Source organism: Magallana gigas, chromosome 4 (assembly GCF_963853765.1).
Source record: "Magallana gigas chromosome 4, xbMagGiga1.1, whole genome shotgun sequence".
NCBI classification, from domain to species: Eukaryota; Metazoa; Mollusca; class Bivalvia; order Ostreida; family Ostreidae; genus Magallana; species Magallana gigas.
The window spans coordinates 1,767,487-1,792,537 of NC_088856.1; the positions used below are offsets into that span (position 1 = coordinate 1,767,487).

Here is a 25,051-nt window from a genome sequence, read left to right on the forward strand (position 1 = left end):
GGCCGTGTGCTAGACTACATCCAGTTACCTGCCCTTGACATCGACCGTTTCATCTCTGTAATCAACACGTGTTAGTCAGCATTTGTACTCAGGCAGCAAAAATCATATTTATTCATGACATGAAGGACCAAATCCACTGATTACAGAATTAAGTGCAAATCTCTTAACTCCAATGTACCAGTAGGTGGAAATACCTTAACTTCTTATCCTTTCCATAAATTCAAATTAAACACAGCATCAAACTGTGCATCACTTAAAGAATTTACCCCGGAATACACAAACCATTTAATTACATCATTTAATTGTATAATTAAGGATATTGAAACTAATATCAGGTAGCTGAAGATTCTGGTGGTTATTGTATGATGCTAGAGTAAGGATCATGGTCAAGTGAAGAAGATTAATGGTTTGAACTGCTGAGGTGGTGACAGTAAAATGGAATTACTGGCAGTCCTGATATTGTTACAATACAACAATGAACATACATCTAAGGCAAAATGTGCCAATATATTTTTAAATGGGTATTTTGATGTCATTCCTTATAGGTATGCTAGTCCTAATGGACATCTAATATCTACCTCTTGGTTATAGGGGCTTCCTTGCGGGGTTTGAAGAGCTGCGATTTCTTGAGCAGTTTGAGGGCTGACAGGATGATTCGGGCAGCCATTGGAGCGTGCTGTTTCTGTAGAGAGATGGCAGCCTGCTGGTGTTTACAGAGAACGACCAACTCCAGTTCCGCCGCCGGGAGAGCATCCAGACCTAGAACATGTATACAGTATAGGACGTAATTATTGATGACAAACTTAGCATGAACACATTTAACTTTTATACCCTGGTACACATCTTTCATATCTTGGAAAGACAATAACAGCTTCCAACTTTGCAAAATTTTCATGCACACAAAAAACATTTGACAAATATTACAACCTAGTAAATGCTACCTGTTTGCTAAGTTCATTAATTTGATGGACCTAACAACTATGCTTCATTACCTGTAATTTCTAATCTAGCCACTTTAATCATTTACCTGCTTTGTCGTGCTCGGCGTTCTCCAGAATGACCTCCGCGATAGTGGTCACCATCTGGTCGGCCATGGTGAGTAGTGTCCCCTTGATCAGCTCCAACGTCAGCGGCTTCTTACTCTGGGTGAAGCGCTTGGTCACATGACCACTGTGATGTTCCTCTTCCTCCTCTTCTCCTGTACAAAAAAGGTCAAAGGTCAAATCGGGAGTATCAATAAAATAAAACGTTTGTGACTTTCACCTCATCTTTCTCTCTATACAAATACAGAAAACATGCATAGAGCAATTTGACAGGGACAAATGGTTCTGGTTTACTTTAAATGTACCAGGTAATTCATTATATCCAGTAGGTTTATTACATGTTTTAAGATTTAACGGGATAAGATACTGACTTTGCTGTAAGTGTGAAATTCTCATATGTGTATTCCCTGTAACCATGTTTTACTATACTTGGTCGCATAGAACAGACATAAATAAGTAAAACATAAGATGTTTGGAAATGGTAAATAAGGAAAAAATATGATTGTGGAGAGTCAAGCTATGGCCAGTCCTATACAGTTTTCTGTGAGTGGTACCAGCTCTCTGTTATCTCACCTCCCTCCTCCTTTCTGGTGTCTGTGGAGGATCGAGTGGACCGCCGCGCCCCGCTACTACCGGTCCCTGACAGCTTCACCCCCTTAGATCCCAGCCCCCCGCGGGAGATGGTACTGATGGTGAACGGCTTCAGGTCCTTCTGTCCATCCGCCAAACTGTCGAAAGATAAAAAGGTTTGGGTGAAAACTCAAAAACAATGATGGATTTTTTATGCATGTGACAGGTTTAAAATTGAATGTAATTATGTTTACAGAGAAGACTTCCTGTTGATAAAATTTGTCCAGATACCTAATATAATATTAACTGTAAGGTGATTTTCAAATTTGATACATCAACCATAGAACTTGAATCAATCCCTGATCTTACCAGGCAATACATATCAGTAAGACTTACATGACATCCTCCATTTTGGGGATGACAGGGATGGTGTCGGCCATGGACACAAACAGGTGGGCCTGTACCAGGGACAGGTGGCAGGTCATGTGGGGCCCATACAGGGTGGCCAGGCTGGAGGATAACCGCTTGTCCAGGACCATCTCTAGAACCTACAGAACAGCAGAACAGGGTCAGACAAAGGGCACAGTGTTCCAAAGACAGCTTCACAATGTACTTGTCTTATGGTACTTTAGAGTGCATAGAATTAACTGGAGCCATTGATTCCAAGACAATTTTACAAGTACCTATTAATATTATACAATGCTAGATGTTTTCACTACCATTGCCAATAAGACTAATATTTGTGACAGTACATTCTTCATACAATAGAGAAAATGTCTAAGGCTGGTCAAAAGCCTCAACCTGTTCATTCTGTGAGAGAAAGATCTTCTATCTGGCTGAACAGTCCTAAAGCAGATCTCCCTATCACAGAATGGACAGGTTTTTGGCTGTATCCTTGATGTGAGAAGAGGGGTCACTGACCCTGAGATTGACAGGCTCGGTGATCGGCTTGGAAGTGTTGAACTTGAGTGAGCTCATCTTGGACTCGGTCTGTCGGAAGTGACTGTCGCCAGTTTGTGGAAGCCTCTCTCCGTGGAGGAGTCGCTGGAGTGTGATGAAGGCCTCATTAAACAGTCGCAGGTCAGTGAGCACACGGACCTTCAGGACACGCCCATCCACTGACCTCTGGAGGTCACGACACACGAAGGTTGTTAAGTATTGGTTCAAGGTCAGCAATGGCAAAACCTTAACAAAAATTGTATATGTTTATAAAACAAATATAAGCATTCAAATCAGCTGCAACATTTTACTTAGACAAGTCATTGATCAGATCTATCATTAAGATAACTCTGTATCAGTTCAGACTTACAAACAGGTTGTGTTTGCCCCTGGCGAGTTCTTCAGTCACCCAGCGTATGGCAGCTATGAGTTGTCTCCCATCACAGCGGAACTTCTCTGAAAGCAAGTCCAGCCCGGGGACCAGATTAGTGACCTCACACCCCTCACCGACCTCATACAGGGCATAGTCTCTGTCCGCCCGGGGGTGGGGCAGAGAGGTACGGAACAGGGCCTGGGATAGAGAACATCATAACAGATTGGTTTTAGACAAAGAAGTTTAAACATGCAAGCTTGTTCAATCAAGCACAATAATGTAAAAATTAATTGTAATACATCTTTTAGGAGAAATGTACAATAACATAAAGTATTCAGTATATAAGACTTCCTTACCTTGAAGAAATATCCGGACAGGAAGCAGCACTCCATTCGGAGTCCCAGGTCAGAGGTCAATATGTACCTAAAACACAGTATACAGTGCATCACAATGACAAGAAAGCAGTCTGCTTATATCTGCCAAAATTTACTTTGCCCTTTAGTTGTTTGCTTCAAGTTCAATTTGCTGGGACTTATAACACAATGTGATTCTTAAATATACTACACAATTTGTTAATTTGTTGCATTATAATCTATGCAACTTACTATGTTAGTGCCAACATGTCCCTTAGCAGACATCCCCACAGACCAATGTGCTACTTACTGTGCTATGTTGGAGGCCAGCACGCCCCCAAGGAGACATCCCCACAGCCCACATTTCTTCAGGAGGTCGGAGCTGATGTCTGTGCTGTCCTTCATCATCTCTCTCCAGGTGTGCAGGGCGTCCGTCGTGCGGAGGGTGTGGTCCAGTGACTCCGCCCACCACTTGTACGCTCCCCTGTAAATGTAACAATACTCATCTCATCAGTCTCTCTTTATATATTCCTGCCTTAATTCAATTATGTTTCCCATTATTAATCATTTCTGTTTGAAAAGTTTATTCTAATACTTAAGATAAATAAACTGGTCCAAATGCTTTTTGCTGGAGGCTGATTTCAACAATAAAATTTTCATTTTATTTTCTTCTTTATTTAAAGAAGAAAGTTATTTTGTACGATGCAATTCACCATCATGATGTTAAAAATCAATAGATACAAGGAGTTTCCCAGGTCGATACCTATTCTAATGTTATACAAATATGTACCTGATGTTTGAGGCGTGGTACTGGAGATTCCCCAGTTCATGCATGGCTTGAGCTGCCTGACTTCTCTGGTTCTTGGCCAACAGCATGGCTACACAGAGAACAAGTTGATTCATATCAAAAGTGCAGTAACGATTGAAAGTACAGCTGAACATACACATGTACATGTATTTGAGCAAAATATAAATACTTTATATTTTGATTCTGCATTATCTCATCTACAAAACTGTCTATATTGTGTTTTTGCGTACCTATGGTTTTCTCATATGATGAGATCACCGTTCCTAACTGTGACCGGGGCATACAAGTCGTTAGGACATCGTTCATGTCCTGGAACTCGTCGCGGCTGATGTCGGGGGGCATAGTGGGCTGTGGTTTGGCGGTGGTCGGGATAAACTCCACCCTGGACACTTGGCGGCTCAGGAAGCCCTCTCCAGCTACAATAAATCCACAAATACCGTATATCTGGCAATTTTGCGATGATCTAATTTTCGCTTTCTTTGCAATATCTTACAAATTGCAAAATATTGAATATGTAGAAATCATATTCTGTATTATTTTCTATAAGACTCTTTTAAAATCACAAAAAAATAACTGACACAAATTAAAACTGCTACATATTTTTCCCCATTTTTGCAAATTTTGTGACATGCAAAAAACCCCTGTATATACCCTATATGAGAATCACTCTCAATAACGGTTATTGTACACACGAAGTAAAAGGTTAACATCACATTACAATTCCCCTTGCTGGGCTAAATTAATTTTTCCTGATTTTTCAGCTTTTTAGGCCTCCCCCTTGTAGAGCTAGACTCACTGTTCTGCTGTCCGGCCAGATAGAGGATCAGGAGTTTCCGGCTGTGGTGGAGGGCCCGACAGGTGTACTGGGACTTATCCAGGACTTCCCGCAGAGTCTGGAGACTGAGCGGGACATCCAGTGGGACGGACACCGACTTCTGACCGTCCTTCACTGAAATCAGAAACCATTACACTTTAAAAATTCATCAAATGAGAGAACAGTAGAACTTCAGACAAAAGCAATGTAAGTTTCCAACACTCTGCTGAAATACACCAGTACAAGGTCTGTATCTTTTTTCATATTTTTCATAAGTATTCATGAGTCACAATTTTTTGTGATGCAGTAAAAATCACAGTTTCAATGATTTACCAGTAGATTCATGGTCCTATCAATTCAGTATGCTATCAGATACCATACTTAAATGAACTTTGAATTTAATTTAATTTCTTGAATTTTGTAGATTGCCTAAACAATGAAATCCATGAAAAACAGTGCTTGACAAATACTGCTGAAACCACAGTAAAGTTTACAGAGTAGGCAGCTGTATTTAAATACCTGTATAAATTCCGTGCCCAATGGGATCAATGGCGGCCCCTGGGGGTATCTTGGGGAGGGAGTGGGGGTCGATGACCAGGGTGAGCTGGGTGTGGAGGTACTCCTTGGAGGTGACCACTCCCCCCAGTCTTTGCATCAGCTCACAGTAGTGCTTCTGTGGGGGCGCCTCTCCCCCCAGCTCTTCCAGCAGGGCCATTATCTGTCTCTGGGCCTGGATGAGGATTGGAAGCACCTGCTCTGCATAACGGTCACTGAAACGAAAAAGGTCAGACTGTCACATCTAGCTGAATTTGTAGAGCTAAATTTCATGAATTGACAATTCTTTACAAGTTCAAAGGGATGCAACTTCATAGAATCATTTGTATGATCAAAGAAATAATGTGTTAACTTTCATAATTCATTGAGACTGTATTTGAGGGTGAGAAAATTTAATATTCCAGTTTGTATCACCACACATTTTAATGATTCTAATGTATTTAAACATATTAAGAATAAGTTCAGAGATGTTTACACTTGATAGAACAGAATGAAGTCCGCTGACTTACTTGGTGAGTCCACTGAACCTCATGGCAATGTCCACCAGCTTCTCCCACTTCTGTTCGTAGAACAACAGCTCCAGGACCCGCAGCACAAAGCGAGACACAAACCGAATGTCACACACGCTGGAATCGTCCAATGGGGTCTCAAACCTGAGACTGGCCCCGCCCTTCTCCTCTGTGATGTCACCAGTCCACGTCTCAAACAAATCTCCCAGCTTACGGTTCTTGCTCTTTGCCTGCAAGATCATACGGAGAGTTAAAACATTCAACAAGATGTCAATCCCTTATTTCGGATTTTCAAAGAGATATGCTGACTATCAATGAAGAGTGAAACTAATCTAAACAGCACAAACTTGTTTAATAATATAATGATTGGACCGCTAACTTTTGTTTTATTTTACTGCACTATGAAAAGAAGGGATAATGGCAGTGTGTATAGCTTTAGGTACATTTTAGTCTTGGGTAAAAATATTTTAATTCAGCTAGTGTTAACATCTTATTCATAAAGATGCACATGTCCTTAAAATGATTTGACAAATAGTTAAACTATAATCCAAAAGACAATTAAAATACTCCTGAATACTGTGTAAAATTCATAATTCATGCTTATGTCAAAACCCCTCCCTCCCCTAACCACTGGACTATTTGTGAGGTACCTTTTCGGCGTGTTTCTCTAGGTCACTCTGTAGATGGACCAGCATGTCCAACAGACAATCGGAGGCGGTGTACATCGGGAACCAGACAATGGCTCGCAGGTTGTCTACGGAGAGTAGTCCGTCTTCTGGCCCGATCGCCCGCAGCAGGGCAGTGTGGGCACAGTTCCACATGGTGCGACATGAGTTCTGTAGCAAAGTCCAGTGCTGACCTCTGTGGGCCAAAATCTGAAAGCAGGGAAAGATCACTTTAAACAGATATTCAAACAAAAAGCATATGTAATCAACTGCACTTTGAGATAAGAAATACATAATCTTAATACAAAAATACTGTGTATAATTCTTTTATATGACATCATGCTTTTACTATCATCTTTTACATACTAATACTCAAGCTGATTTTTTAATGACTTTAGACAGCAAAGGATGACACACGTAGGACAGAGGACCACCCCTATACACTTACAATAGCTTCAGATAGCAAAGGATGACACACGTAGGACAGAGGACCAGCCATATACACTTACAAAGGATGACACACGTAAGACAGAAGACCACCCATATACACTTACAATGGCTTTCTTGTAATGGCTGAATGTCTTGGTCAGACACTCTGTGATTTCCCGGGAGGCTATGATGACGCTGTCCATCTCCCTCTGGGTTTGTTTGGGGGCCACAGGGACGTTACTGGCGTCCGAACGGTAGGTCCTAGGGGTATCCTCCTGCTCCGGGGGGTAGAAGTACATGGGAGGGGGAGCACTGCCTGTAGAGTACCAAAGAGTTAACCAATAAATTGTATCCACACAAATCAAACATTGACCTCATTCATCCTGTCTTAAATGGATCAAGAGGGAAATTTTTGTTTTTAAATAGTTCTTATCCAATTTGAATGCTTTGCTTTCTATTTTAATTTCTCTCAAGAAATGCATTTTTCTCTGATGCTTTACTTATACTGTGCAGATAAAGCATCGCATACACATTGAAGCTAACAGCTGTGGATTACACAGTTTGCTATATACTGTATATGGGAGGTGTTTATTTGGAATCATATACATGTATTTATAATTCAGAAGCTGTATGTGATATCTTTAACATTACAAGTCAAGATTTACATTTATAATTAAAAAGCATGAATAATACTGGTACATAGATATAGAGGCACCATGGGAAACTGCAAATAAATAAATAGGCACAAGAACAAAATAACACCAGGTAAAGGTATAGGCTCTCCTAATAATCTGCAGCATGCATACAATTACTACACAAATTGTGACAAAAAAGAAAGAAAAGTACAATCCATGGCTTAAATGCTTAAATATGATATCTGCTGAACCCTCATAGAAGAAAGCAAAATACTGTGTGACAATAAAAAAATTCAAGTGCTGTAAAACAAAAACATAAAAAAGGACAAACAACACACAGTGACTGATGTAAGGGGCCCGGTGCTCTGATAAGCTAGGCTACTGATCCCTCTACATACCCCTAATACACCAAATTTATAGAGAATGGCCCGGGTAGGGGCTGCTTAATTAAAGGTCTACATGAAGCTACAAGGACAGAGGAAAGCCGCCAGACAAAGAGAGGTGTCTACAGAGAGCCGCGCTAGGCTCGGATAGACCACCACCAGCTATAAGTATTGTACCCTCTTGGCTGGTACCCTCTGTACTGGTACCCTGGGTACTGGTACCCTCTGTCCTCTCAGTCTGGGACTGAGAACCAGGCAAATGGGGGGAATCTCCTTCAATCAGCTGTTCTGGAATCTCTCCTAGAAGTGTAGTTCATCAGAATGGATGCAATAAATTCATTAGTCAATACAGCATCACAGCATAGGGTCATGATTTACATGGGGTATAAGTTGTTTCCCTTTCTTTTTAAATCCCATAAATTACCGGTAATTGTGATTACATGCAATTTATAAAAATTTCTTCATTCACACAAGCATGTGTCATAAAACTTAAATCTGCAAAATAAATGACTACAAAGTAAAACAAAAAAGATTATTGGTTAATGATCAAGTATTTTAAGAGTGATACAACATCCCATTCTTTCTGTGGAATCACTTGTAACAACATGGAGTAGCAAGCAAATTTTTCACTGATGCAGTGTACATGTACAGAATAAGAAATTTCTGTGTAATATCAAAGAACATTTCTTGGTTACAAATACAAATCAATCTCCTCCAAGAGTTGACCAATGAGCACTCAGTACCTGTAGCTAAGGCGGCGGCGATCTCTATCCCGGTGGCCGTGGTTTTCGGGCGGCTCTCGTGCTCCGCTAGGTCCAGGGGGTCCAGTCTGGAGGTGTGGAGGCGGGCTAACTCTGCCTCCTCCTCATCCTCTAGTCTCTTCCCACCTCGAGGCTCCACGGGCTTAGCTGGTCCTCCTTCCCAACCAACAACGAGGGTACCAGCTGTCTCATACCCAAACCATTCCTCATCAAGGAAGTTTGTCCTTAAAAGAATCAACAAATGTACATGTATCATTATAGTTATCTAGGCAATTGGAGAAATCTCCTCCATATACCTCAATACTAATTGACTTGTGATGGCTTGCATTTACAAACAAATCTCAAATAGCATCATCATTTTTTATTGACAGTATTTTGAATCAATAGATCTGTACTACAAACACTGTCAATAGATTAGTACACTGTTCATACAAGTTGGACTAGACTAGACTACCTGTACATGTTGGAGGTGCCCAGAACTTTGTCCCGAGTTTCCAGTCTTTGTAGGAATGCCGAAAAATGACTCATTCCTTGGAGCAGCACCAGCTAAAACACAACAATCAGAGTTATAGGACCAGCAAACATGTGGAAAATCATGCAAAACTTAATCTTAAAATACATCCAGTCTTCTTTAAAAAAAAAAAAATTTCCTAGGCGCTTTAAAAAGGTGAATGTACCAGTACTTTGTATTTTAAAATCTTAAAATCAAAAAATTATATCTATGCTTATGCATCATTTATCTCTAATTGTGAAATGTATACACCAAAGTAACACAGAAATATTTAATAAGTCCTAGTAAATTGATCCGATTTGCTGCAATACCTGGCATCGCCATGGCAACTCATCGACGGTCATCTTCCTGAGCTTCCTCTTTTTGTGCCACTGCCGAAACATGTCCGGGAAGTAGGTGGAAAACGTCTCGATGGCCTTGAGTTCGGCCTCCTCCTGGGCGTGGCGCTGAGCGTCCGTCATTGTGGTATTCACCATCACAGGCTGCGGATATAAATAAAGTACTCTAAATGGCTGACATTCACAATCACATGTTGCAGATAAATAGGATTCACTTTCAAATTGATGGCTAATAGTAACTACAGATTATTTATAGGTTTCCAATCATTGGAGTAAGATGTAGTCTTATGTCTTAACACCTTATATACAGTAGAATCATTATTTTTGTGGGCCAATTTTCATAGATTTTTAACTTTTCACAGATTAATTTTGTGACATGATTTTGTGGATTTAATGAATGATTAATGAATTGATACTCACTTACACAATTTGTTCAGGATGTAAATTTATGGGTGAGGGGGACCCATGAAATCCAAGAAAATTGATCCATCACCAACTCTTATGATTTCACAATATGTAACAGTCTTGATTTCTATACTTCATTGTATCACAACTTGTTCCATATAGAACACCTGTCTTACCCTGTACTGTCGGCGGCGCCTTGGTTTGGTGGTGCTAGATTTGGCAGCAGCTATTTTGGATCCTGGAACCCGTGGGGTTGTCATTTCCTGTGATTAAAGTGAGCATTACTTTCTGGGATGAAAATCAGTTTTAAGGCATGTCCTACATTACCTATTAACATTAATAGCCTGATTATTTAGTATTTTCTCTATGTTTTGAAATAATTCTTTGCAACCAATTAAATGTTATATCTGTATAGCAAATCAATATCCCTCAAGACTTTCATCTTAACTTCTTGGCTAATCATTTAGGTTGAAGTGTATTACACCTTATCAACTCTCAACTTCAAATTCACAGAAGAACCCGGCCCTCCCCAAACATGGGACCTCCCCAGGTCAACAGAATAACCCTACACAATAAGACCCTGCCCACCTTTTCTTTCGTGTACTCCACCATGGCAGCAGCGAATCTCTTGGGGTCGTCCCCGGATACGGTGACCACCCCCGGCTGTTTCCCCAGGTACTGTCGCATCCCAATGATCTGCTCGTTCCTCCTACAACCCAAGTAAAGGGGGACATTAGTATTGTAACACATTATACTCAGGACAGTTGCAGTCAGTAAGTATACACAGTGTCATATTGTATATCCATTTTTTTCATGTGTCACAAAATTTGCGAAAATGGGTAAAATCTGTAACATTTTTAATTTGTGCCAGTCATTTTTTTTGCGATTTTATAAGTTTCTAACAGAAATTAATACAGACTATAATTTTTACGCATTCAATATTTTGAAATTTAAAAGAGATCCCCAAAAAAGTGAAAATTAGATAATTGCGAAAATTACCGGATATACGGTATAATAATTAAAAAGTGAGTATACGTACTTGGTGAGCCACGATGAGGTGTCCTCACACCAGTCCATCACCTGGGTCGCCATCCCCTCCGTCAGGGCTTTCTGGGCCACCTGCACAAAGAACTCCAGGTACCGCTGACGACGCTTGAACTTGACCACTGTAAATAAATAAAAAAATCCTCAACATATACATTTCTATACATCGTTGTAACTTGATGTTACTGAAACACTATTGTTGCCAGATTGAACTTGATTGAACTTGACCACTTTGAGGAAAAAAGTACTGGGATATGAAAGTTGTAACTGGCAGTGTGACTGTTGACTCACCTTCTCTATATGCCAGTTTACTGGGCAGGTACGCGATGTAGGCGTGCAGGATGCTGGGATCCTCGTACCCAGACAACTCATGTTCATACTGGGCTGTAACAACACAAATATCAGATCAGTCAGGATTCATTCTAAAACACTGTTAGCATGAACTAAATCGTGTCTAATGCAAATTGTGAATACATTAACATGGTTTTAATTTTGCTATGCCTGCATGTTCAAGCTTTTAATTAATTATTTCATTAATACATGTATCTAAACTACAGTGAATTCTAAATCAATGCGCCTGACCATATCAACCAATCAATTCATGACAATCTGAAATTGTGGAATTTATCCAATCCAAAGGCAATTTACATTGTCTACTTGAGAAAATCAGTAGAGGTGACGACATAAACTGACCTTGCTTGGACAGACTCAGCATGTGAGCCTCCAGAGCCTTCAGCTCCTCATTGGCCGGACCCTCTGGCTCCTCCTTTCCTGCCCCTACCCCCGCTCGCTTGGCCCTCTTTCGTTTGAGCGCGTGCAGTGGCAGTGAGTCTGAGGCATCGGTTTTTTCGTCGGCCGAGGTTTCTCCCCCGGACAGGGCCCCTTTCTCTGTGAGGTCGGTCGCCTCTTTCTCTTTGTGTTTCTTGTCCTTGGGGTCCTCCCCCTCCAGAGCCAGTAGGCGTCGCCCCGCCTCGTTGATGTTGTTGGCCAGCTGTTTGTGGCCCCATGACCTCAGTACCTACAAACACACATGCATGTTTAACATATACCCACAGCTCTTGCACCTCAGGCATACAAATATTCATAAATTGATATTATTTATATATTATTTATTTATTAAATTTTGTATTACATGTATTTTTGAAAGATAGATTTTATTGGTTCCAGAAAAATCAATTTTATGGGTTTTTTTTTAGATTACTCAGGACAAACCTGATTTTAAATGTTATACACTATGATTAAAGTGAACAGACCAGACACCCCAATGACAATTTACTTCCTATCTGGTCTAACCTTGGCCATGCTGTATGTGATACAGGCCGTCATATGGTGGAGACTGTCCGCGATACTCTGCTGTCTCTTCTGTCTGAGGCCGGCCGGGATCTCCTGCAGCACCACATGGCACCGTTGTAACACCTGAGAAAGGTTAAAAGTTAAAATCATCAGTAAGGATGCTAAATATCTGCCTTTATCTTTTAAAAGTAAAATTAATAATTGTGAACTCCCTTTGCAATCAAAATGAATACACTTTTTCTTAAATGACCTTTGCATATGACCTTTTGACCTGTAATTTGACCAATGAAATGAATGAATTAAGTTGAGTACCTGGACCACTGCCACTGAGGGGATCTTGTAGAAGATGAGTGGTGCCAGCAGTCCGTAACACTGCACCACCGCCTGCAGGGCCAGGTTAGCCTCATTCAGCCACCCAGCCAACTCCAGGGCCACCAGCATCCGCTCACATTCACGGAGCCGCCTCATCTGTAAACAAAAACAAAACATTGTAAACAAAGGGAGAACAAACCCCTTATCTGTAAACAATAACAAAACATTGTCAACAAAGGCAAAACAACTTCCTACTGTAAGAAATAAAGAGCTGTAACTTTACCTGTCCAGACAGGAGGGGTCCTTTGTCACAGACCACGTCACAGAACAGTTCGCCCTCCTTCACACTCATGTCCACGCTGATGAAGATACTGGTCAGGAACTGTCTCAACAGGACTGGGGACGATACACACACGATCTTCTGGTTCAACCTGACACACAAACACAGGCACGCAATATTAACAAACATTTATTTTTACAGAGGTTTAAATATTTTCTGTGCTATGATAATTACTAATATATTCAATTTACTTTTGAGTTCCATTTTACTTCACAGATAAAATTATCCTGTGAAACAGCTATATCCTGTGTTTCTAGGAGTTAAGACTTACTTCATAAGAGTGACCTTGAATGCTCCCTCTGACTTAGAGGTGAAGGTCGCAGTCTGTGGGGCCGGGGGTTTGGCAATGAAGTGTCCCCACAAGACCTCACAGGCCTGACGGGCGATGTCATAGCAACCAACCTGGTACGCTATCTGTATAACAGAAAAAGGAATGGCTTCAATATCTCATTACTTTTTTAATTATCTCATATACATGTTCTAAAAGTTGAAGAATTTTTTCTTAATTAATATAAAAGTAACTGTTTTGAGCTTGGCAAATTAAGATAAGAAAATGAATGGGGGTCAAAAATTGTGCCGCATATTTACAATGTCAAATTTTATAAAACATTGAATATTTGAGAATGCTATATAAAGTATCCTATCCAGTCAACAATGAAAGTAAGTTGACCTTGTACTTAATTAATGACCTTGAACTTAAACAGGTTCTAATGCTGACCTTGACCTCGAATGTCAGTGCTATTAGAACCTTCCTTTTTTAAAAATAGGTCAATCAAGTTTGGAGGAATGTTGTATAAAGGAGAACACAGGGAGAAAGAAATAGAAAAACTTAAACTATAACATGTTGTTAAGGGCATAAATGCTTGAAATTCATTGACTGAATGACAAATATCACATGTACTTCAATGTTTAATAAATCCCATTACTTGAATTCTACATAAAAACGAATCTGTGGATTTCAGTAGCCTTTAATCTGTTACTTACAGGAATTCAGTGTAAGCAGGGATTAATTTTACAAAGTCTCACTGCTATAACTAACAGAGCATTAGCGAGAACCAGTCAGTGAACTAGTTCTCCGGGGTCAACCAACTGGTCCAAAAGAGATTGCACCAATAAGTGGGTACTCAATCACTAGTGCCCTAGAAACTGCTAATCCTAATTAATACCAGTAAGTATAATGGATTATCTGGGGTTAAGTCTGTGTTCACAAGGTGTAAGTGCTGTCCTAAATCTCAGGTCATTGTTAACCAAGACTCCGGGAGCTAGCAGCGGGGGAACTAGAAGCAATAAGGGACGGTGGGGGACACAGATACAATATGATTGACAGGTGAGATTACAGTCTATAATGTTTGAACATCATTAATTACGATCATGATTCAATTTTCATTTAAAAATTACTATTAAAATGAAGCTGAACTTGAGGAGGCAGTATTATCAAATCATCTGATTTCATGTGCCAAGTCTCTGATCAAATATTGTATTCATAATGAAAAATTAAACACATTCAAGTTTAGGTGATAAATATCATTTAATGATTATTCCTCCAGTGAGCAGTTCTACCAATCAGATGTGGGTCAGCCCACCGAGCCCCTCCCCAGCTTCTCTCCGGCCGACCTGGTGGTCAGCGAGAAGGACCCCCGACACAAGATTCTGGAGGACACAGACGAGATCGAGCTGTTCGTGATTCCCCGCTACATGGAGGAGGAACAGGAAGTTCAGGAACTGATCGCGACAACCACCAAAACCTACGACGAGCTGGTCAACGAGAACGAGGCTTCGCGCCGAGACTGGCACCAAGAGGTGGACGAAATCTTTAACAGGTTTAACATGGACATCAATGCGACCCGAGAGGAACACCTAACCACCTTACGAACCCATCAGTATCTGCTTAGGAGTCTGATACGCAGCATGCTGAAGACGATAAAAAAGAACCGACAAATCCTAAACAGCAATCGCCTCACAGACATTACCAGGTACAGATCCAAGGTCAAGGAATATAATGACATGCCAAATAAATGCCAGATCAAAATCCCACCCCTGGTCACCAAGACTGTCAAGGGGAAAGAACTGAGAGCCGAGTACGGTCAGCTCAGGTCTTCCTTGACACAGACCTACGTTGAGCAGAAGACAGTGGCCAAGGCTTCCTTGCTGGACCAGCATGCAGTGATATCGGCCAGCATTCCCACGGGCCTCAAGAATCTGTGTAAGGTGGCCTGTGTGGGGACCCACGAAGCCTGGGTCAACGGGACGGACCAGGTCCTGACCTGTGTGGACATATTTGGGGCCGTCCAGGGAACTGTCAGAACCACCTGTACCCTCCACCCCAACGACATTAGCATGACCAGGAAAGGGGAACTAGTCTACACCAATTCCTACAACAGGACGGTGAATGTTGTGAGGCACGGGAAGTCACAGACGTTTGTGACTACCCCTGAGGGCTGGCATCCCCAGGGGATCTGTGACACCGCCAGTGGAGACTTCCTGGTCAGCATGGTTATGTCAGGTTTCTCCAGCTACAAAGTGGTCTGCTACGATGGTCAGACGACTGAAGTGAAGCGGGAAATTGACACTGAGGACAGCGGGGACAACATCTTCACCGGGGGGAAGTACCAAGTCTTTCTGGCCGAGAACATCAATGGAGATATTTGTGCATCGGACCGGAACTCAAAGTCTGTCATCGCCATCGACAAAATCGGAAAAGTTCGCTTCCGCTATGATGGAAAGGCATCTGGGGTGAAGAAGACATTCACTCCCAAACAGATCGTGACTGACTCGGCCGGCCAAGTGATTGTGGCTGACTACAAGAACAACTGTCTACACGTGCTGGATGAAGGGGGCAAGTTTCTGAGACTGGTGGACAACAAGGGGCTGGACCGCCCCACGGGGCTCAGTCTGGACAAGGAGGGGAGGCTGTGGGTGACCTTATACTACACAGGGGAGGTCAAGGTCATTCAGTACAGGAAATGAACAAGATGTGGTGCTAAGAGAGACATGTGCGAGATGACTGCATTGTTAATTGTGTGATATGTTCTTTGTGGGTAATAAATTATGTAGAAAACCTATCTTAGTTGATATTTTGTGTGAAGGAGTAATCACGTTGATTTATCAGTATGCTTTGGATTACAAAAATATATAGACTAGACATCAAAAGATGTAATTACTGAGGGCTAAAATTACAGGCTTTGCTTATTTCTTCTCTTTCATATACACTACCAAAGATCAACTGGATCCTCTAATAATCTGATGATACCTGTACAGGGTAAATCTACGGTACCACAACATACTGTAGGCATTCTACATTTGGAAGTGTATAACAAGAAGGCCTTGACAGTCACCTGAGTACCCATAGATGTACCTATCAGGGATTTTTATGTACTTGTAGAAAAAATCATTTTTGCTATATATCTTGCATAGTATTCTGTATTTTGTTTACAGCATTGCCGAATACATGTATCAATAAACAAACTGACATTGAATGGCATACCTGACTGAGGAATCCCCAGGTCATGAGTACGGGGAGGGGGTGGGAGGCTAGAACAGGTTTAGAGCTCTCCCCCACCCCACCCCCGATCAGCTGACCGTCCGAGTTGTACGCAGCCACAGCAAACACATAACGCTCGTTTGGCTGAAGTCCCGAAACACGAAGTTCACATCTGTAGCTGGGAACCTACAATTATGGTGTCGGCATTATTCAGTAAATTGAATGGTGTAAAAATAAATTGTTGCCAAACCAATTGGTACTTTATAAACAAACAAAACATGAGGTAAAACATTCTTGTTTCTAAAACACTTAAAACAAAATTCAGACTTTTTAACCAGAATAATAAAGTATGAGGTATCTTTCTAGGAGGCTTTATTTATCACACTGACCTCCTCTCCGGTCCCGGGGAAGTAATAGTCGTTCAGCCTGACCTTGACATTACTGCCAGAGGACGACCTTGCAAAGATCCGATACCAGGCAACCTGTAAAGTACACAATCATCCTGTAAAGTACACAATCATCCTGTAAAGTACACAATCAACCTGTAAAGTACACAATCATCCTGTAAAGTACACAATCATCCTGTAAAGTACACAATCATCCTGTAAAGTACACAATCAACCTGTAAAGTACACAATCAACCTGTAAAGTACACAATCATCCTGTAAAGTACACAATCATCCTGTAAAGTACACAATCATCCTGTAAAGTACACAATCATCCTGTAAAGTACACAATCAACCTGTAAAGTACACAATCATCCTGTAAAGTACACAATCATCCTGTAAAGTAGTACACAATCATCATGTAAAGTACACAATCAACCTGTAAAGTACACAATCATCCTGTAAAGTACACAATCATCCTGTAAAGTACACAATCATCCTGCTATTTACTATGTATTAACATAAAAACTATTTAAAAAGAAAACCAAAACTATCAATGTCACAAACTGCATACAAAACTTGTACATGTTTGTGCCTAATTTATTGAGATACAATCAAAACAAATATATCACCAAGCACTCAAGAACAAATCTCATCAACACTTTATATACAGAGGAAATTTAAACCCCTGCTAAGAATGGGAAAAGAGACTGGACTTCCCCTAATTGAATTTTTCTAACTACAACTGTGATAGGGTTATTTTAAAATTGGGTAAAATTTTCAACAACCATGCTTGAATGAAAATATTACAGTGAAAGAATGACATTAGAGAATATATGTAAAAGACTCATACATCCAAACACTAAGGAGACATAGACAAAAGGGATTAATCCTTTCATATTTGGGACTATTTACTTATTTTTAAAAAAAATTGTTTACATAAATCCCTTTATGCATGAATTATTGAAACCTAAACATTTATGAATTATATGTGAATATGTTTGCAAGATGGTAAAAATGTGAAAGATTTAAAAGCTGGGGGTACTGACCTCCTGTCCGTCCTCCGAGCAGAAGGGAGCGGGCTTGAAGACCATCATAGTGTCGGTGCGACACAGCAGTATGGGGGGAGGGGGCACCTTGCGGGGGCCGTCAGCAACCTCCGGGACGTTCGTGTTCTCCATGTAGATCCTCTTTTCCTCTGTTTGACCTTTCTGGATCATGTTGACCGCCTCCTGAAAACACCACAACATTCTTATGAATAGACTGAAAATTATTGGACTGAAAAAGGTACCTCAAATATATCACTGGATTGAAGAGACATCTAAATACGGAAAAACTTCATACTGAATTTTAAGCAAAACTCTTTTCTTGATTTTTAAGACTTCTGAACAAAACCAATGAAATGAGATTATTTACCACAAGACATGGAGACATGTCATTGCGAATGATTCTTTTGACAGTCTGAACACCTCTGTTATGTCACTGCATATGTACTGTGTTTGATAATGGATATTCTGTGTACTACTGGGCTTGATGGGGGCGTGGTCTTCCACATACCTGTAGCAGGCCTTTCTGCTCGGTGGTGGTGATCCCGGGGGTACTGAGGAGGAGAGATTTCTGCATGTAGAGAAGGGCCTTGGACAGGTAGTTCTTCTTACAGCCCCCCAGTAACTCCTTGTAGTCCTCAATGTAGGCCGGGCTCGACTCCGTCACACTCTCCTGCAAACATCGTGTACACAATTAATATTCTCTGATGTGAATATCTACATTTTTTCCATATTGGATTGTACAAAACCCATATAATGTTTTAGCTATAATTTCTACATTCAACTTTTATGAGTCAGACTCGAACAGTTTAGTCCTGCTTCTATACTCACCTGTTAGGAGAGACTTTACACTCACAATGTATGAGAATATGTTCTATGACTTTACACCAACCCATTACAAGAACTCTCTATTATCATTACACCCACTTGATTGGAATGGTCTCCTTGCTTGAGCTATTTGACCCCTGCTGTTTCTACACTCACCTGTCTAGAGAGGTCCTTCCTCTTGAACGGTTTGGGTACATTATCCGCGGGGTCCGGACCCATGGAGGCCAGCTTGAGACAGACGCGGTGGTACATCAGGATCAGCTCCAGGTGGAGGTCCTTGATTGTGTTCCACACCGCAGTGGCTGACCCCTTGCCCCCCTCCTCTGGGGGTGGGGCCTCTTGCTTTCCCTCCCCTTCCTCGGCTGACTTGACTCCCTCAGTCCTGTTTGTGTCCCTCTGGGATTGGGGCTCGGGACTGAATACCTCATCCTGTATATCCTAGTTACAACAAAAAAATGTTAAATGCTGAACAGAGGTAAAACACTCAGAAACTACAAAAAATAGTTCATAGAGTAAACAGAGAAACTCAAGGGGATAGTATGCAGATAATCTGAACAAAAATGCATGTTTACAGCTGAAAGAATCCAACCCAGGTTGTCTCTTAAATCTTGCACTGTTTGACAAATATGTTAATGATTCAGCACACAAAATATTATATTTTTTGATGAAGTTAACTCAAAACTCATCCAAATCAATCCAAACAATCTGATTATAAGTGTCCAAATGTTTGCTGCTGGGAAGGGAATTCAATGTCCTGGGGGAATATAAAGGTGCCCCATGCAGACAAATTCTAGGCACCAGATGAAGATGTAAAATGTAGCATGCTTATTGGGTTAGAAATAGAAAAATGTGTGTTGTTTGTGAATTAAACACAGGCTATGAACTGACAAATTTTAATGTCTGTATGATGCTGGGGGAATGAATCTCACATACAGTGTCATGATGGCAGAATGTCAGATGTCAGTTATAGTGTGCTCTGGAATTAGTGAGGCATGTCTGCCTTCCACCAGTGAGTTGGCATGGCAACACAGGTAGTTAGACTGACCTTGGGCAACAAGGTTAAGGACACTTACCAGACTTAACAAGTCACTTGTAATGCTCTTAGCATCAGCGAGATCCAGGTTTGTAGGAGCTCTCTTGGGAGGCATCGATTGATGCTCCTCTAACTGCATTACCGGTATTATCAGTGTTTACAATGTTTTATTAAAACAATCCAATTTTATAATACATTTAACACACTACCGCTTATTATTTTGAGATTCATCCTTTGCTAGATCTTTTTTTCTTAAACAATAATTTGTTTAATTCATAATTAGATAATTTAAATGTTTACAATTCATTTAAAAAATCTGCACAAAAATATTAATAATGGCAACATGAGTTTAATCAAATACTAATTACTTTCACATTTTTCCAAGATTTTGTTTAATCATGCAAATTACTTCAGAGTATTTTACCATTTACTAAAAAACTTAATTAAAAATAACAGTTTTGACATGAGGGGTAGATAAAATATGTCTGACATACCTTGGCCCAGCTGACATCAGCGATGGACTTGCCGTCACTAAGAGCGACAGCCTGGCGAGCATACGACACGTTCTTGAGACCGAGTTCCAGGATCTCACGAGCCTGCAGCAGCTGTAAGCGAGGGTTGACATTCAACATGGAGGAGGATAACATGGATGTGCGTGACACCAGGTGGTGCTGGCTTCCTTCCTGTGCGGCCTCATCAAGGGACATCTTGGAACCACGCAGGGCGAACGTTCCCTCTATAACACAGAGCAAAGCAAACACGCTTTATACAGTGATCATAGCATTGTGATCATAGCATTGTGATCATAACATAGTGATCATAGCATTGTGATCATTGCATTGTACTCATAGCATTGTGATCATAGCATTGTGATCACAGCATTGTACTCATAGACTCAATTTGTTGATTTTAAAAACAACTTTAATGAGAAAATCACATGGTTTTAAAAGTTGAAATGGAGTTAAATTTTATTTTTGTTCTAAATGTCAGAGGGTATAATATTTTAACAACTTTCAGGCAAAATAATGCTAACTTTTATACAAAGATTATATTAACAGCAAGTTTTCATCTGAATAGAACTCCATAGTTCGTTCTTACCTATAGTTTTAAGAAAAAGACACCTTGAAGGAATCTATCATTGCTAACTAGAACTATACCAAGACCCTGGGAAAGACTTCATACAATAGAAAGCTGCCTTTTACTATGAAGTCATCACCTTCCCTTCACAGAGACCTCTCTGCTGCTACAGTTAATTTCGACTTTAGCCCAACCCAACTATTACCCAACTTACTTCCCACTAATAACCAGTAAAACAAGCTCATGAAATGCTCAGTCTGTGTCAATCTAATCGAAGATTAGGAGATGGACAGAATAGAGAGTTCTACTGATATGGTACCACCTGAAAGAAATGTCGCTTTAGATCTACAGCAATTCATTTGTCACTTCAAATTACAACAAAAATCACTACAAGTACTTGTACATACATTAAATCAAGTTTATTTAATGGAAAATAAATATATAAAGTCAAACAAGTCAGAAATAAATCATGCAGATCAACTCATGACTGTGTGTCCAATTCATTTTGTAATAATTTTACAACATTGTTAAACATATCTAAATATTCCATGTTAAATACATGCATGGTCATGCATGTTTCCTGAAAAAAAAAAAGTCAGATGACAAAAGTGTAAGTAGACAGCTAAAATTCAACGAAGCGTGAAGGCAGCAGATGCCTGGATTCGCTCAAGCAGAAAGCCAGATCTGTGTCACTCAAACTCTTACCACGCGTGCTGGACAAACGGAAAGACGTCATTGTGCTCTCCTCGTCTGGAGAAAACTTGGAACTCTGGGTAACTAACTTAGATCGCAAAAATCCTGGAGGGATTATAGCAATACAAGGAAACAGAAAATATGTTAAATAAAGAAAAATAATCAGAAGCGGGGAAAGGCACGGATGTTAAAATCAAGCTAATGAGGTACAATAGCTGCAATATAATATGAAAGCTGCAGGTATATTCTTTTAATGAAAAAAGACATTAGTCATCTCAAAGTCCAATTTCATAACTTAAATTCATATGTGAATTACACAGAACTGCATGTGTTGGATGATGCCATCTCTATCTCGCATATACAAACCTGAGGCTTAATTACATCATTTCTCCCTTTGTAGGGTCTTTTTTAACAAGAGTGTCTTAAAGGCCGAACATTTTACAAACGCCCCCTTTTTTACCTGTACAAACTTCAAAATGAAGCCGCTTGTCAATCAAGTTTGAAACAATAGCATCCAGTTTGATTGACGTGATCGTCCGAGCGTGATCTGGCCCGGTCCGCTGATTTCTGTTTACTAGCAATTAACAACGTTATCTTTGATAGCTTCCGTAATGTATTAAAAAGGGGGAATTGAAAATTGAATTTTTAACATTACCAGTATCAAAACTGATTATGAAAAATAATTATTCAGTGATTGAAAATACGCACAATTTTTATTTGAATTATGTTGAATGTGTGTGACCCAATAAATTCCACGAGAATGCATGGACAGCTCCAAAACATATGAAATTTTCTTTTTACAACAAACGTACAATGTGCTACTAAAGCTATATTTACTGGTAATTCACCCAGTTGGAAGTTGGTGCATGTAAACGTCACTCCATGGAAAACGAACTCCATTAATTGTCGACCTATAATGACTGTCTTTTTCATTCCACATTCTTACTGATCGTATGGTTTTCTTATACTATTATAATTGTTAAAATTAACTTTTTGAACAATGTTAAGAGCTAAACACAATGTACTGAGTTATACTTTTATAGCAGAATTAATTAACTGCATTTTTTCAATTGTGCTTTACACACGTGTGCTTAGAGAAAATTCGGACGACACATTACATTTCCGTATAAAATCACTTCGTACGGTCATTAGAACAATAAGATATTTAAAATAAGACGAATTCTGACTACTTCTTTATTTCCTGTGTATTAATTTGCCTCCTGTGTATAGCGATTAGCAGCGTTCACGACCACAGGTAGACTGCAAGCCCCGGAGGCTTTCACACCTTTAATAATTAAGCCCCGCCCTCACCTGAGATTTACCACCCGGTAAAAATGTTCGGCCTTTAATTTCAAGAATGTTGAATCTATTAAAAGTTGTTTCTCAAGCATGTTCAGTTCTATGTTTGAACATAATTCTTCTCATGTGATGCAGAAACATAGATAAACCTCTCCCTCATAAATACAATGCAAAATCTGAAATCACCTCTTCCTGTTAACTATGCCAGAAGTTTACATAACTACATGTATATTGTTAATCTGATACCCTTTCTCCCTTAACATACTCAGAAGTTAGTTTGGTGCTATCCCATTCCATTGTGACAAGGTTGTAATATAAGAGTGATACAGTATGATATAGACCGAGGGTTTACCTTCGTCCATGTGGGCGCTGCTCTCAAACACTAGGGCGAGCCTGAGGACGACCTCGGCGGTGAGGGCGGGGTCCACGCTGCTGATCCCACACCAACACAGGACCTTGTGTACCACGTCCAGGATGTAGACCCACTGTAAACACAAACAGAAAGGCATACAGGGGGAGGGGCACCCAAATATACAAACGTGTCAGAAAAACAGTTCAAACATAGCTATACAATCAAAGACGAGAATGACAAGATACAGACAAAACAGAAACACACTAATATACATGTATACTGGTAACAAGTTTGGAAATATCAATGAAATAACTAAAAACATACATGTAAACTAACTGATATGATCACAAAATGAAAGAAGAATTGACCTTGTTTGGGTTCTCCATCTTCTGGAGGTACTTGGGGTTTTCGGATGAACCGGACTGGTGTTTCTGGAACATGGATTTGGCTTTGCTCCACAGAAATAGTGCGGCATCTACAACCATGTCTACCTCAATCTTAGAGGGCTGTCAAAGTTAATATCAAATAGGTGAATGGGTAATAAATATCTGAAACATTTCATTGATTTTCTACATCTACTATCAAAGTTAAACCATAGGTAAAATATAAGCAAAATTAACCCAAAATAATTTACTGAAAGACAGTTCTATTTAATTCTTTTTAAACTATCAGAATAAAAACTTTTAACCACAAAATGTGCAAAAAAAAAATAAGTAATCAATTGGAAACTCAAGCTTACATAGCTATTGCATGCTTTATGATTATGGTTTCATGTAAATTCTCTATCTAATACAAAAGACAGCGAGCGAATTGACCTACCACAAATGGTCCATTAACAATGGTCATCATAACCTCCGCGACTTGGGTTAGATCATCGCTCACATTGAACGACCTAGCAGAAGTGGCTAAAACAGAAAAATATTAAAAACACATGCAAAACTTTAAAAACATAAATCAAAACAGAAAAACTTATATAAACTAGCAGTAATTTTCAGATACTGACAGGAAAAATATTTTCTGCGAAAACTTAGTGAGAAATCTTTAAAGAGCAAAATCTGAAACATAGACCCTTTCACAGAAACTGCAGCTCTGCTCTTGTGCAAGGCATATTGAAAGTTTGGCAAAGTTTTAGTAGACATACCTGCTTGTGACTCCGGCGCTGTTTTGGTTTCCGCAGTCTGTGCTCCGTCTTTCTCTACATCGTCGACGACAGACGTCATGTTCCGCTTGTGACGCCTGCTGGGGTTGACTTTCTCCATGGCCAACAGAAGTTCTAATGCTTTCTCATCCCAGCTGAATTTGTTGTCATTCAAGATCTTCATGAAATCAAAACCATACACATTAACCATGTGACATTTTCCAAGCAAATTAGATAAAAATGATGGACTTTTTTTTAATGTGGTTTTATTGTCCTCTGAGTCTTAGAACCATGCACCAATGGCTCATAAAACTAACTGGAAATATTGATAATGTTTTTTATTAAAAGGAATTGTGATTGCAATCTTTTTCGTGAATAGTTCCAACAGATTGACCTTTAGGTTTGGACTTACCCTGATGTAAGATTTACCTTTAGGTTTGGACTTACCCTGATGTAAGATTTACCTTTAGGTTTGGACTTACCCTGATGTAAGATTTACCTTTAGGTTTGGACTTACCCTGATGTAAGATTTACCTTTAGGTTTGGACTTACCCTGATGTAAGATTTACCTTTAGGTTTGGACTTACCCTGATGTAAGAATTACCTTTAGGTTTGGACTTACCCTGATGTAAGATTTA

At 40.0% G+C, this 25,051-nt stretch overlaps 2 protein-coding genes across 7 annotated transcripts in view; one reads left to right on the top strand and one right to left on the bottom strand.

The window, feature by feature from the left end:
* The window catches only part of LOC105320377 (cilia- and flagella-associated protein 54), a 39,263-nt gene that overhangs the window by 9,617 nt on the left and 4,595 nt on the right, over window positions 1-25,051 (bottom strand). For 2 of the 6 annotated variants that reach the window (XM_066080855.1, XM_066080854.1), the window contains exons 12-51: window positions 24,417-24,591; window positions 24,095-24,180; window positions 23,644-23,781; window positions 23,276-23,408; window positions 20,349-20,590; window positions 19,895-19,987; window positions 18,978-19,259; window positions 18,505-18,666; window positions 17,997-18,179; window positions 16,951-17,043; window positions 16,565-16,747; window positions 13,352-13,494; window positions 13,024-13,171; window positions 12,741-12,896; window positions 12,429-12,551; window positions 11,829-12,153; window positions 11,427-11,519; window positions 11,131-11,257; window positions 10,680-10,800; window positions 10,268-10,354; window positions 9,660-9,830; window positions 9,292-9,383; window positions 8,820-9,061; window positions 8,254-8,376; window positions 7,184-7,374; window positions 6,615-6,839; window positions 5,965-6,194; window positions 5,420-5,670; window positions 4,883-5,035; window positions 4,317-4,502; window positions 4,069-4,156; window positions 3,589-3,762; window positions 3,282-3,348; window positions 2,923-3,123; window positions 2,535-2,798; window positions 2,010-2,161; window positions 1,617-1,771; window positions 1,028-1,198; window positions 579-759; window positions 29-55 (exon numbers count right to left, since the gene is read on the bottom strand). In XM_066080855.1, coding sequence (XP_065936927.1) covers window positions 29-55; window positions 579-759; window positions 1,028-1,198; window positions 1,617-1,771; window positions 2,010-2,161; window positions 2,535-2,798; window positions 2,923-3,123; window positions 3,282-3,348; window positions 3,589-3,762; window positions 4,069-4,156; window positions 4,317-4,502; window positions 4,883-5,035; window positions 5,420-5,670; window positions 5,965-6,194; window positions 6,615-6,839; window positions 7,184-7,374; window positions 8,254-8,376; window positions 8,820-9,061; window positions 9,292-9,383; window positions 9,660-9,830; window positions 10,268-10,354; window positions 10,680-10,800; window positions 11,131-11,257; window positions 11,427-11,519; window positions 11,829-12,153; window positions 12,429-12,551; window positions 12,741-12,896; window positions 13,024-13,171; window positions 13,352-13,494; window positions 16,565-16,747; window positions 16,951-17,043; window positions 17,997-18,179; window positions 18,505-18,666; window positions 18,978-19,259; window positions 19,895-19,987; window positions 20,349-20,590; window positions 23,276-23,408; window positions 23,644-23,781; window positions 24,095-24,180; window positions 24,417-24,591 — 6,437 coding nt within the window. Of the gene's footprint in view, window positions 1-28; window positions 56-578; window positions 760-1,027; window positions 1,199-1,616; window positions 1,772-2,009; window positions 2,162-2,534; window positions 2,799-2,922; window positions 3,124-3,281; window positions 3,349-3,588; window positions 3,763-4,068; window positions 4,157-4,316; window positions 4,503-4,882; window positions 5,036-5,419; window positions 5,671-5,964; window positions 6,195-6,614; window positions 6,840-7,183; window positions 7,375-8,253; window positions 8,377-8,819; window positions 9,062-9,291; window positions 9,384-9,659; window positions 9,831-10,267; window positions 10,355-10,679; window positions 10,801-11,130; window positions 11,258-11,426; window positions 11,520-11,828; window positions 12,154-12,428; window positions 12,552-12,740; window positions 12,897-13,023; window positions 13,172-13,351; window positions 13,495-16,564; window positions 16,748-16,950; window positions 17,044-17,996; window positions 18,180-18,504; window positions 18,667-18,977; window positions 19,260-19,894; window positions 19,988-20,348; window positions 20,591-21,636; window positions 21,746-23,275; window positions 23,409-23,643; window positions 23,782-24,094; window positions 24,181-24,416; window positions 24,592-25,051 lie in introns of those variants that run through there. The other 4 variants (XM_066080857.1, XM_066080858.1, XM_066080856.1 and 1 more) reach the window with 4 other exon arrangements.
* LOC105320037 (uncharacterized) lies at window positions 14,106-16,134 on the top strand. Its single transcript, XM_011417802.4, has 2 exons — window positions 14,106-14,407; window positions 14,628-16,134. Exons 1-2 carry the CDS (start codon window positions 14,397-14,399, stop codon window positions 16,045-16,047), a joined length of 1,431 nt encoding a protein of 476 aa, XP_011416104.3. The 5' UTR covers window positions 14,106-14,396; the 3' UTR covers window positions 16,048-16,134.